This window comes from Pelobates fuscus, chromosome 1, assembly GCF_036172605.1.
Source record: "Pelobates fuscus isolate aPelFus1 chromosome 1, aPelFus1.pri, whole genome shotgun sequence".
Classification (NCBI taxonomy): Eukaryota; Metazoa; Chordata; class Amphibia; order Anura; family Pelobatidae; genus Pelobates; species Pelobates fuscus.
This window is the reverse complement of record NC_086317.1, coordinates 236401560-236414734: the sequence shown is the minus strand read 5'-3', so window position 1 is coordinate 236414734 and position 13175 is coordinate 236401560. Positions and strand designations below refer to the sequence as shown.

General features: G+C 44.5%; 2 protein-coding genes across 4 annotated transcripts in view; one reads left to right on the top strand and one right to left on the bottom strand.

The window, feature by feature from the left end:
• The window catches only part of TUBD1 (tubulin delta 1), a 49266-nt gene extending 43006 nt beyond the window's left edge, over positions 1-6260 (bottom strand). The window contains exons 1-3 of one of the 3 annotated variants that reach the window (XM_063444513.1): positions 6172-6260; positions 551-743; positions 312-459 (exon numbers count right to left, since the gene is read on the bottom strand). In XM_063444513.1, coding sequence (XP_063300583.1) covers positions 312-459; positions 551-725 — 323 coding nt within the window. In that variant the 5' untranslated portion in view covers positions 726-743; positions 6172-6260. Of the gene's footprint in view, positions 1-311; positions 460-550; positions 744-6064; positions 6143-6171 lie in introns of those variants that run through there. The other 2 variants (XM_063444512.1, XM_063444514.1) reach the window with 2 other exon arrangements.
• A 203-nt stretch (positions 6261-6463) lies between these two features.
• The window catches only part of RPS6KB1 (ribosomal protein S6 kinase B1), a 29598-nt gene continuing 22886 nt past the window's right edge, over positions 6464-13175 (top strand). Inside the window, exon 1 of the mRNA XM_063455248.1 lies at positions 6464-6670. Coding sequence (XP_063311318.1) covers positions 6539-6670 — 132 coding nt within the window. The 5' untranslated portion in view covers positions 6464-6538. The remainder of the gene's footprint in view (positions 6671-13175) is intronic.

Genomic DNA, 13175 nt, shown 5'->3' with positions numbered 1-13175 from the left:
ACCATAACCATTGCAGCAGATAGTGGTGATTACGGTGTTATGGTGTCAGAGATGCCCAGGAGCTGTCCAATAGTATGCTGTTAAACCGATTTAGTACTGGTTTGACAACCTACCCTGATTCCAAGGTGCCCGCTCTGTACACGGTCCACTCCTGCAGGAGAAGTGAAATGTCTCTGTAGCGCTAAGCATGGCTGATACACGACAAACAACAACATAGTGTGACAAATACTTCCTTGAAAAGTACAGCTGTCAAATAAGTCATAAAATGCAGTGCAGGGGTTAAAGAAATCATTAAATATTTAATGCCATACCCATTTGCCCAGTTGTTTCCTGATCCCTGTTTTTGAGAAAATTGTGACTTGTGATCATATTTCCATTTTCCAGATCGAGCTGCCATTGATAGAGTTTGAGAAATTACTTTAGGCTCCATGTCAACTAGAACAGAACGAGTTACATAATCTGAAATTAGAGAAAACAAGAGCACAAATAGTGATATAATTAAATATCAAATGAAAAAAAGAAAGAAAAAAATAAGAAAAAAATGTAGCACCTCCAGATTCCTCCTCCTCACTGAAAAACCTTTCCTTGCAAACTGCCTGGTAGTTATCATTTTCTCTCTTAGAGCAGATCCCGGTCTTATTGTGAAGATCGCTGTGGATAACGTCAAATAACTCATAGCCAATTTGGTTTCCGCACTGTCCAAGTTGCACTGTAACTATTGACATGTTTTATAACAATTTGATCTGAAAAATATTAGAATCATTTAAGATTAATACATTTTATCCCATGTCCATGATAAAGTGGTAGTATGAGGTCAAATAAACTCAAAAAATGCTGAAGCAATTAATTCAGATTCCAAAAAGCAAACACTAGATCAGTGATGGCGAACATTTTTGAGCCCGAGGGCCCAAACCGCAATACAAACCAACACGGCAATTATATACACTAACACTCTCCCTTCCCCTCCTGTCCTTAGTGCTCTCCCATCCCCTACTGTCCCTAAGTTCTCTCCCCTGCCCAACGGTCCCTTAGTGTTTTCCCATACCCCTCTGTCCCTTAGTGCTCTCCCTCCTCCCATCCCTTAGAGCTGTCCCCTCCATCCTTAGAGCTCTACCCTGCCCCTTTAGTGGTTCTCTCCCCCACCTCCCCTTAGTGGTTCTCTTCTCTCCCCCCTTTAGTGGTCACTCCTCACTCCCCCTTTAGTGAGCACTCCACTCCCACACCCCCTTAGTGGTCACTCCTCTCCCCCGACCCTCTTAGTAGTCACTCCTCTCCCCCGCTCCCTTTAGTGGTCACTATTCTCCCCCCACTGCTTAGTGGTCTCTTCCCTCCCCTTGGTGCTAACCCCCCTCACTATTGTGCCTCCTACCTCCCTATGTAGCGAGCAGTGAGCACTTCCCTTCAGTCCGGCCGGGTACAGGAAACTGAAGCTGTGCACTTCCCTCCTACCGGGTCACTCAAATCTGGCGCCCCCCAGGCCGGTGTGCCTTAGGCGACTGCCTAAGTAGCATATCGGAAGCGCCGGCCCTGGTCCCAGGTGATCCGGGACATGTAGGCACCCTACCGGCGACCTATAGCTGTGTGCCCACAGAAAGGGCTCTGCGTGCCATAGGTTCGCCATCGCTGCACTAGATGGACAAGTTAAATTTAATCTCAACATACACACTACATGTTTAAAAGTAGAAATATACCCCCGCTTTCTAGGTTCTGCTTCTGTATATTATCAACCATATTAGTGCAATGTCTCCATACTATCAGTAGTTGACTGTACTATAGAGAGCCCAGTGACTTCCAATTGTCATAAGCACAGGCATAGTTAGAAATCACCAGGCCCAGGTGCAGAAATTGCCCTGGGGCCCCCCATGTGTCTCATTCCCCCCACCCCCCAACAGTCAGTGGTGTATTTTGGATTTGTGCTGCCCTAGGCACAACCAAATACGGGCACCCCCAAAATCTAAATTTGCCCCCCTAATTAGTGTCAAGGCCATTTTTTTGACTGACAGACACATGCCCTCATTGATACATGCACTGATATACACTCACTGACAGATACACAGTCATTGACACACACATACAGTCATTGACACGCACTGTTTAACCAACACACACTTTCACTGACACACACACTCACTGACAGGCACACACTCTCAGATACACATAAAATGACATACACACACTCACAGGCACACCCATTCTAAATCACAGACACACACTGACAGCTACACTCACTCACAGTAAAGTGGACAGCCCCAGAACACAGGCAAATAAGGCATTTGTTTGGGAGCTTGGGGTGGCATTTTTTTGCTCCGCCCTAGGCAAATGCCTTGTGAAAAATACATCCCTGCCAACAGTACCATTTGCCTCAACTCCCCCCTCCCCCCCAACCTCTCCATGCAGCTCTCACCTCCCCCCCCCCAACCTCTCCATGCAGCTCTCACCTCCCCCCCTCTCAGTCCCTCCATGTCTCTCTCCCCTATCCCCCCTTTACTTGCTCACCTCATTGTAGTGTGGCCGAGCAAACCTAAGTACCTGGTCTGACAGAAAGTGCTCTCTCAGTAAGTACTTCCTGTCAGACCAGGCCACGCTACATAATGTGACTGGCAGGAAGGGAGCACTGTGCTGCAGGGACCGACTATCCTACATCCACGCTCTGCATTAAGGTGCTGAATGTTCAACATTTGATTCACTGCATAACTATGATGAGATGCTGATTGGCGCTGCGTTTTGCAGCGCATGCTGATTGAATTGGCTGATATCATGAAGACTGATTATGTCAGCCATGGAGATGAGGCCAGCAGTTGGGTGAGTAAAAACACCTTTCCAATGCGATTGGAAGAGGACCGTTCACGTAAACAGACACACACTACTCACTGATTTGACACACACACACACACGCACACACACTGACACATATTTCAGCAGCCACACAGGCCCACTGTGAAAGGATCCACTCCAGCTCTCCCAAAGGTTTGGATGGATTTAAATTAAAATATATACGAGTGTGACAGAATGTATGTGTGTGAATCTGTCATTGAGTGAGTGTGTTTGTCAGTGTGCATCAAATCAGTGAGTGTGTCTGTTTAGTTGACCGTCTCCCTCAGATCTGTTTTTACTCACCTTTTTTTTTCCCCACGCAATGCTGGTTTCGCATCCTGGCCCCGCCTCCATGACTGAGATAATTAATCTACCCATAGGAAAACACTGGAAGGATATTGAGCATGCACAGCAAACGACAGCACTGTACACTCCCTATAAAGATGCACTGAATCAATGCATCTCTATGGGGAACATTTACACTGTGCAGTACTAGACTAGGAAGGTCGGCCACTAGAGGTGTTACCAGGCAGCAATGTAAACACTGCATTTTCAATTAAAAGGCGGTGTCTACATTGAAAAGCCTGCAAGGACAGGTTATAGACACTAGAACCGCTATATTATGTTGTAGTGGTTCTGGTGACTATAGTGCGACTTTATGAATTGTATTTTTGTTGCTGAAAATAAACGTGCTAAAAATAAAAAAAAAACTGGCTCCTACTTTTTTATAGCTGGCTCCTAGATTTCAAGCAAATGTGTCAAGCCCTGCATTACTGTTGGTTTTATGGCTGTGGGGTTATGTTATAAACATTGCCCATGACTGTGCCACAGTTTCTATATCCACTCTGCTGCCAGGGCACCTGCAGAGATTATGCCAATAAGGCAACGGGGCAATTTCCCCCCTCCCGAGATCCGATGCTCTCTCCAGCAGGGCTGGTGCTATCCAAGCGCCGGCCCTGCTAAGTGCCTTCACGGACCGGAGGGGAGATCAAAGATCAAAGATGAGTTCCGCCGGGTCTCCTCTCGCGAGCATGGAGCGTTGCCGCGGTTACCCAGGCAACGCTCCGTTCTCGCGAGAGTGAACTCTAGCCTGAGCTGCAGGTTAGAGTTCACTCCCACTAGAACCGCAAGGGATTCACCACGAGGACCACCAGGGATTTGAAATGATATCCCCCCTCCCTGGGCAAAGGTAAGAAGGGAGGGGGGATATAAAAAATATAAAATAATGTAATTTTAATTTAAAAAAAAAATACATTTGTTTTGCTCTGCCCTCTTCAACTACACACACACACTTCCCCACAGCCCCCCATACACACAGACTTATCCTCCACAAACACTGCACCCGCCCACACACACACTGCACCCCCATACACACAGTGCACCCCCATACACACAGTGCACCCCACACACACACACACACTTGTCCTCCATACACACTGCCCCCCACACAACACTGCTCCCCATACACACACTGCACCCCCCATACAGTGCTCCCCATACAAACACTTCACCCCCACACACACACTGCACCCCACACACACAGTGTATGGGGAGCACTGTGTGTATGGGGGAGCAGCGTGTCTATGGGTGCAGTGTGTGGGGGGGTGCAAACACTGCACCAACACACACACAGTGCTCCCCACACACACTGCTCCCCAAACAAACACTGCACCTCCCCACACTTATCCCCCTCACACAAACGCTGCACCCCCCCCACACACACACACACTGCAACCCCATACACACAGTGCTCCCCCACACAAACACTGCACCCCCATAAACACACTTCCCCAACTGCACTCCCATACACACACTGCCCCCACTACACCCTCATACAAACACTGGGCCCACACACACACAGTCCTCCCACAGCACCCCACATATACACACTGCACTCCCATGCACACACTGCCTCCTACACACAGTGCTCCCACTGCACTCCCATCCACACACACACACTCTGCACCCCTCACACACTGCCTCCCATACCCACCCTGCAACCCTCACACACTCACTGCCTCCCATACAGACACAAACACACACACACACATTACTAGAGGCCCTATCCCCTACTACAGACCCTATCCTAGCAGACCCCAGGTAAATTGTCAAACTGTTCTTAAACAGTTTGACTATTTACTCTGGGAGGGCACCACGGCACTCCTGGCACCAAAACCACTACAGAGAGCTGTAGTGGTTATTGTGCCTGGATTGTTTCTTTAAATAATCTATGAGTGCCCCTCCCGAGATAAGACTCTGGATCCGCCAGTGAAGTGACATGTGCTAGGAAAACAGAGTGGATTTGGCAACCCTAAGCAGATGTGTGCAAAAACATTTGTAAGAGTCATGTACCTTACTGCACAAAGTTACTTATAAAGTAACTTATTCATTAAACTATAAATGTGCAGAAAATGACAAAAATGTAGTTTTATGGCCAATATAGCTGATATCAATTTCTTCAACTACCTTGGCTGAAAGGTTGACATTCTAGCAGGGTTATTTATTAAAGTGAGACTTCAAAATCTATTTAAAGGACCACTATAGGCACCCAGACCACTTCAGCTTAATGAAGTGGTCTGGGTGCCAGATCCATCTAGGGTTAACTCTACTGCTGTAAACATAGCAATTTCAGAGAAACTGCTATGTTTACTTTAGGGTTAATCCAGCCTCTAGTGGCTGTCTCATTGACAGCCGCTAGAGGCACTTCGCACTGGACGCTGGACGTCCATAGGAAAGCATTGAGAAATGCTTTCCTATGGGCGGTTTGAATACACGCGCGGCTCTTGCCAAACATGCGAATTCGGTGCTGACGTCGGCAGAGGGAGGAGAGTCCCCAGGGCCGAGGGAGCGCGGCGCTGGATAAAGGTAAGGGATTAACCCCTTCCTCCCCCTTCAGCCTGGCGGGAGGGGGGCCCTGAGGGTGGGGGGGGGGGGCCCAAAGACCCTATAGAGCCAGGGAAACAAACAGTTTGTTTTCCTGGCACGATAGTGGTCCTTTAACGTTAAATTTAAAAATAACAGAACTTGAAACAGTTTCTAAGACAACCAATGCTTCCAGTTTCGCTTTTTGGCCTTTGAAAGTTTCTCTGCAGGGACTTGCCCTGTTAGTTCACCAATTATAATAGATAGATATATATATATATATATATATATATAAACCTCCCCCCCTCTACATACAAGGAGCAGTGTTTCTATCCGCAGTCGGTCCGTTGCATTGTACATGTGACAGTTTAACAACTGCAACCCTCACCTCTACCTGTTGGGCTTCCACCAGCTCTGCCTGGGCTAGTGACGTCACACGCATGCGCCATACACTCAGTAGCCGACACATTCTTCCTTCTTATCTAATGCACTCACACTGGAAACCGAGAGAAACACACAATGCGGACTGCCTTCAATAACACAATAACTGCAGTGTCTTGCAGAAAGTGAGCGCGGTGCCCGGAGTTGGGCGGAGTCATTGTAGTTACACAAGCTCAGTGCCCGCAGTTGGGCGGAGCCTTAAACGTGCAGAGCGCGTGCGCAGTGCCCACAGTTGGGCGGGGCCCGGCACGTGCAGAGCGTGCGCAGTGTGTTTAGAGCGTGCGCAGTGCTCTGCGGCTGCCCTCGGTTGTTCGCTCTGCGCATGCGTGCGATGCGTCGCAGGGTGGAGGGTGCAGTGGTGACGTCCAGCGGGCGCCGTCGCGTTCCAGCGTCTTGTGATGGCGGCCGTGTATTCGAGCCCATGAGGCGGGGGAACGGGGTGCCGAGCCGCGCTGCGGTGAAGCAGAGAACGTCCGAGGCCATGGCGGGGGTGTTTGACATCGACCTGGACCAGCCCGAGGACGCCGTTTCGGATGATGAGCTGGAGGATGCGGTGAGAGCAGCCGGACACTCACTAGGGAGGCCGCCCTGGGTAGAGCAAGGCCTCCGTGCCCATAGCCGGCCGGTCAGAGCACACTGCGTGCGGTGAGAGAGAGAGAGAGAGAGAGAGCTCCCATATACAGGAGCGGCCGGCTGGGAGCTCCGATACTAATTATTATTATTATAGAGCAATGTGGGGAGCCGTGCTGGGCTGCCGGCTGTGCGGTGTGTGGGTCTCTCCAGCAGCCCTTTATAGAGAGAGACTATATGAGCAAATGTGGGTTTAGAATGTCCCTGTCTATATAGGGTTCGCTCTATACCAGGCTGCATTTAAAGTCAAATTGCAGATGTATTTATTTTTATTACAAAAATAGCAGGGCTGTGTGGTAAGTATGGAAAATATTTTCAATTGGTCTTTTTTTTTTTTTTTTTTTTTTAAACCTGAAAGGTGACCAAATAAGATCACTGATCACCTAGTTTTTTGAGCAGGTGGTATCTTTCAGTAAGTGTTTTGACGCCGTATTTGTTGTGAGGATGTGAAATAGTTCTGTATTCTCGTAAGACATATGTCAGCCCTCTGTTGTTGTTGTTCTCTGATATAAGGGATTTAATTGTTTGTGTTGTGTGTCAGTATGTCTGATTTACAGGTCAGACATATGTATGCATGTCTCGGTAGACCTACCCATGTAATGGCTGAAAAAAATATATATCCATATAGTTCTTTTAACGGAACAATTAACACATTATGACCACTACACCACACTGTTTAGTGGGGGTATGCTACCAAGAGGTTCTGACTGTGTCCTAAGTTTTGGAGACAGGGAGCAGAGCCTGGCAGACCCCTGGCTAAGTCGTAGTTCTCAAACAGTTTGGTTCCACAGGGGATTTGCAAGGGTGTTCTGGAGTGGTTATGGTGCTTGGCCTGATGCTTTAGTTGTGAAGAGGAGCTGAACCACTGATTCCTTGGAGGAATGCTGCCATGGGTGAAACTGTAAACCATTTTTTGCATGAGTTCTAGCTATGGTATTCAAAGAGGCACTTTAAATTCACGCCACGTTAGTAAAGTTTGTTACAGTTTTTTGTAAAGTTTGATTGTCTGTGTTGAAGGCCATGTCAGTCGTATGTGTTTTTAATATAAAGTTGGCACAAGTAACAGATGCCAGTTTTACAGATCACTCTAGTACTCAACACAATACTGCCCTGTAAAGAGTTTGAAATGTGATTCATTGTGGTAAACAGAATCCCCCCAAAATTACACATTGCCATAAAGCTAAATTATGTGGCGTAAAGTGGCTGTCACTGCAATAAAACAAATATCTTTATGAAATACCCATCCAGTTTTGTTGTGGAATTTAATAAAAAAAAACGATAAAGTAGTCAAAAGATATGACAATGGGGGCACATAATGATTACCCATGAGTTATTGTGATATGATTTAACATTTATCCCATTGTCTGCACCAAAATTCTTACATAGCTGAAAAGAGACTTGCGTCCATCAAGTTCAGCCTTCCTCACATATGTTGTTGCTTCTTACATAGTTCATGGTTATATTGTGTATTTAACTTTTCTAATAGTTAATGCAATTGTCATCTAGATGTTTTCCAAGGGCCAGAATTTCTTGATTTAGTTAATTAGTTGAGATCAGTTCATCAATGGTGAGATCCTCAAATCATGGCCCATGGTGATCATTTTGTACTTTCTTTACAGAGCTATTTGCCTTTTCATATAACACTAATTTTCAGATACCAATTCTAATATGATCACCAATGATGGAGGTGTCTGAAGTAGAACAGGCGCGCTAAGGGCTGTCTACTGTAAACACATTAAAAGAAAAAGGTTTGGCAAGGGAGAGATGGATTTCGAATGTTTCTTCCTTTATCTTTTTTCTTGGGAGAGAGCTGTTAATGGCTTATGAAATGGACATGGCAAACACTTATATTGTCAGACGTATTGATGCACAATTGTATTTGAGCTTCCAGTGACTAACAAATTGGTATTGTTTTCCAACATGTTCCCCTAGTTTCCACCTAGCTGTGACACATGTTTGTTTGGTACAAATAACTTGCTGAGCATGAAGGCAAGAGAGAAGTGTTTTGTTGGTTTTGTTTTTTGCTGTTCTTTGTAATTCAACAGGAGTAGGTCATACACATTAAAGATAGCAGTAAGTACGTGAGTATATTCAATAGACAGGCAATCATTCTAAGAGAAGTATGGGGAATGAGGTTTTATAAAAAAGTAACATTAACTCAAATAAAATAAAGGTTAACATGCTTATCCCTTGTGGGCATGAGGTTGCAGCAGGAAGTAACGATATTCAACTAATGGTACAATATCCTTACAATACAATTGCATATATATCCCTGGAGCTTCATATGTTATCTAATGGTTCATCAGGCAGCCTGGCATGTGGGGTTGGATCGGGGGGTGGGGGTTGCTGGGTCCCATTGGAGGGAGAAGGCAAGAGACGTATTTGTGAAGAAGTTATTCTGGGTTGCCATAAGCATTTCTAAAAAGATGGGTTTTGAAGGACTTCATAAGATTGAAGAATAGGTGCGAGTCTGGTGGGCGTAGGCAGGCAATTCCAAATGAAAGGAGCCTTTTGCGAGACGTCCTGCAAGTGGGTTTTGGAAATCATGGCTTGTCGGGCCTTTTTATTTTTCATTCCCATATCCTCTTCCACAACAAGTGAGAGCTTTTTTTGATCGGGTGGGGCCCCGTTTTCCACTTTAAAACCTATTTTTGTGTGGTAAGGTACAAAGCCCAAGAGAATGCGTCTTCTGTTAAACAGCTAGCTCTGCTGTTATATCATGTTTTTAAAGCTGGATTTTACTTGTTCTTAATTATAAATTAGGTTAGCACGTTCCCTGTCAAACCCTTGATTGAAGTCTACTATTCAGTTGTGTTTTTTTAATTCTCAATCTTCTATTTGAGTGAATAAATCCCAGTCTACATTCTAAAATACACACAATTTCCTGTTGCTCTGAAACCCACGTACACCTTGTCATAAGTTCACCTAGGATGAAGCATAACTGCTATATAAACAGGTAGTAGCCAAATGCCATGAGTTTGCACATAGACTTGTTCTCAGTTTGTGTAGGTGGGTCTTTGGAATTTAGCTGGGAACTTCCTACTGCTACATGCAGAGATTGAACAAGTTGACGCAGTAAAGCAAATTAAAACTTTTAGATCCTGTTCATTTACAGATAACTTATTGATTTTGAATTCTGTGAATTTTCAAATGTTTATTGAAAAAGAGACAGCCTTAAGTAAACAGACATGCAAATGTTCAAGGAACTCTGCAAGGTTTGCAACATGTAGAAGGAAGAATGAGTAGGGAGTGAAAATGTGTTTTAGTTACACTTGGCATGATTGCCAGAGCACCAAATGATTTTTAACCCCTTAAGGACCAAACTTCTGGAATAAAAGGGAATCATGACATGTCACACATGTCATGTGTCCTTAAGGAGTTAAAGGACCACTATAGGCACCCAGACCACTTCAGCTTAATGAAGTGGTATGGGTGCCAGGTCCATCTAGGGTTAACTGCCTGCTGTAAACATAGCAGTTTCAAAAAAGAATATGTTTACATTTGGGTTAAACCAGCCTCTAGTGGCTCTCAATGACAGCCGCTAGAGGCGCTTCCGCGCTTTTCACTGTGATTTTTCACAGTGAGAAGACGCCAGCGTCCATAGGAAAGCATTGTGTAATGCTTTCCTATGGACTGAATGCGCGCACATTGTTGTTGGCTAATAAGTGGGCTAACTAGCTCAGCCTTACTTTTGTACATTGATATAAGGAAAGTAAAAGAAAAGCATAAAAAAAGGATAAAAAGGAAGAAAAATAGAAAAGGGGGATAAAATAAAGGAGTACTTGTAAAAAAAAAAAGGGAGCCGAGTACTTGTAGAATAGGAGAGAGAAGGAGCCGAGTACTTGTAGAATAGGAGAGAGAAGGAGCCGAGTACTTGTAGAATAGGAGAGAGAAGGAGCCGAGTACTTGTAGAATAGGAGAGAGAAGGAGCCGAGTACTTGTAGAATAGGAGAGAGAAGGAGCCGAGTACTTGTAGAATAGGAGAGAGAAGGAGCCGAGTACTTGTAGAATAGGAGAGAGAAGGAGCCGAGTACTTGTAGAATAGGAGAGAGAAGGAGCCGAGTACTTGTAGAATAGGAGAGAGAAGGAGCCGAGTACTTGTAGAATAGGAGAGAGAAGGAGCCGAGTACTTGTAGAATAGGAGAGAGAAGGAGCCGAGTACTTGTAGAATAGGAGAGAGAAGGAGCCGAGTACTTGTAGAATAGGAGAGAGAAGGAGCCGAGTACTTGTAGAATAGGAGAGAGAAGGAGCCGAGTACTTGTAGAATAGGAGAGAGAAGGAGCCGAGTACTTGTAGAATAGGAGAGAGAAGGAGCCGAGTACTTGTAGAATAGGAGAGAGAAGGAGCCGAGTACTTGTAGAATAGGAGAGAGAAGGAGCCGAGTACTTGTAGAATAGGAGAGAGAAGGAGCCGAGTACTTGTAGAATAGGAGAGAGAAGGAGCCGAGTACTTGTAGAATAGGAGAGAGAAGGAGCCGAGTACTTGTAGAATAGGAGAGAGAAGGAGCCGAGTACTTGTAGAATAGGAGAGAGAAGGAGCCGAGTACTTGTAGAATAGGAGAGAGAAGGAGCCGAGTACTTGTAGAATAGGAGAGAGAAGGAGCCGAGTACTTGTAGAATAGGAGAGAGAAGGAGCCGAGTACTTGTAGAATAGGAGAGAGAAGGAGCCGAGTACTTGTAGAATAGGAGAGAGAAGGAGCCGAGTACTTATATAAACTTATAAATATAAAAAGGAGAAAATTGTTGTGGGCTACCTAGCTCAGCCTTCCTGCTGGGCATTGCTATAGGGAAGGTTAAAAAATAGAAAAGGGGGGAGGAGGGATTGAGGAAGGAGAGGACGGGAGCTGATGCACAGATGAGAAATCATATTATCAGCAAACGGAGAAGTTGTCTGAATATCACCGAAAGAGGAGACCTTAATTTGTTCCTTACGAAAATCGAACCAGATCTCAAATATTTAGTCTCTCAGCATCAGCCTCAAGGATCTCATTAATCACTAGTAAAGGTAATTTCAATTTACTTTATTGTTTTCTCATTAAACAACATTATAAACATGCATTAAGTAGAAATAAAAAGATAAATGTACCTACATTTTTGTAAAACACCCTCCTTTCTAAAAAATATTCCGCACTTGCACAAAAACTGGTGGGCGGTATGGACATTTTTCCATCAAGAAAGAGGCATTAGTGGGAGGTAGGTAGAAAAAGTTTGACTACCCCTGCTCTAGTCCATTTTAACCCCTTAAGGACACATGACGTGTGTGACACGTCATGATTCCCTTTTATTCCAGAAGTTTGGTCCTTAAGGGGTTAAAGAACATTGACTTTGTCATTTTAATATGTTGAAATTGAAGCTCTCATTGCAATAAGTTGATTTGCAGAAGTGTAAGGAACTGTCCACTTAAGAGCGTGATTTGTCAGGTTTGTAAGATTATTGCAGACGTAGTTAAATGATCAAGCTCTCTGTTTATTATAGGAGTATCAGGGTGGCTGAAACTTGCAGCAATTATGAATCATTCTATTTGTAATGCGTGTGGCAACCCTCACGTGACCTATGAATTAAAGGAACACTCACAGATTAATGGAGTAATTGTACTCCATGGGTGCAGTTTCCTCTGTTTTTGTTAAATTATTTTTAAGCTGTTTAACCAAAAGAATTTGGCAGCACCCATCATTATCACATGTTGTATTTATCCTAAAACCATCCCCACCCCTGTCTCAAGGCTGTGTTTGGGTTGTTTTATTCAACTCTTCACATAACAGTAGTTTGCCAGGGCTTGACAAACTTGCTTAAATCTTGGAGCCAACTAAAAAAAGTTAGGGTTTGTTTGTTTGTTTTTTGTTTTTTTTAACAAAGCATTGTTAGTTTAGAAAAATCATTGGAATCGACTGAGATCATAAAGATTGAAAAACTTTCACATGCGTTCAGGGGCAGTCACCTAAATAGTTGGATACTATATTGTCAGAAATACAGGTTTGTATTCCTGACACTAGTGTTTATTTACATTCACACATAAAGAAGATTAGAACCATACATCATGGACAATTAACATTTGCTGATAATGAATATATTGTGATGTGATATACATATATATGCATCAGTTTTTTTCACTTGGCTTTTTGTGGCCATAAATATGCCTCTTATTTTTAGAATTAAAGGAACACTATAGGGTCAGGAATACAAACACGTATGCCTGACCCTGTAGTGTTAAAACCACGATCTTTCCCCCCTAATTATAGTAAATCTTTTATTGCAGTCTGCTGCTGCTGGCTCTGCCTCCTTAGCTGACAGAAATGTTGAACAAAAGCCAATCACAATGCTTTCCAATAGGATTGGCTGAGACTGCCAAGGAGGCAGATCAGGGGCAGAGCCAACACAAGACAAACACAGCAATGGCCAATCAGCATCTCCTCATAGAGCTACATTGAA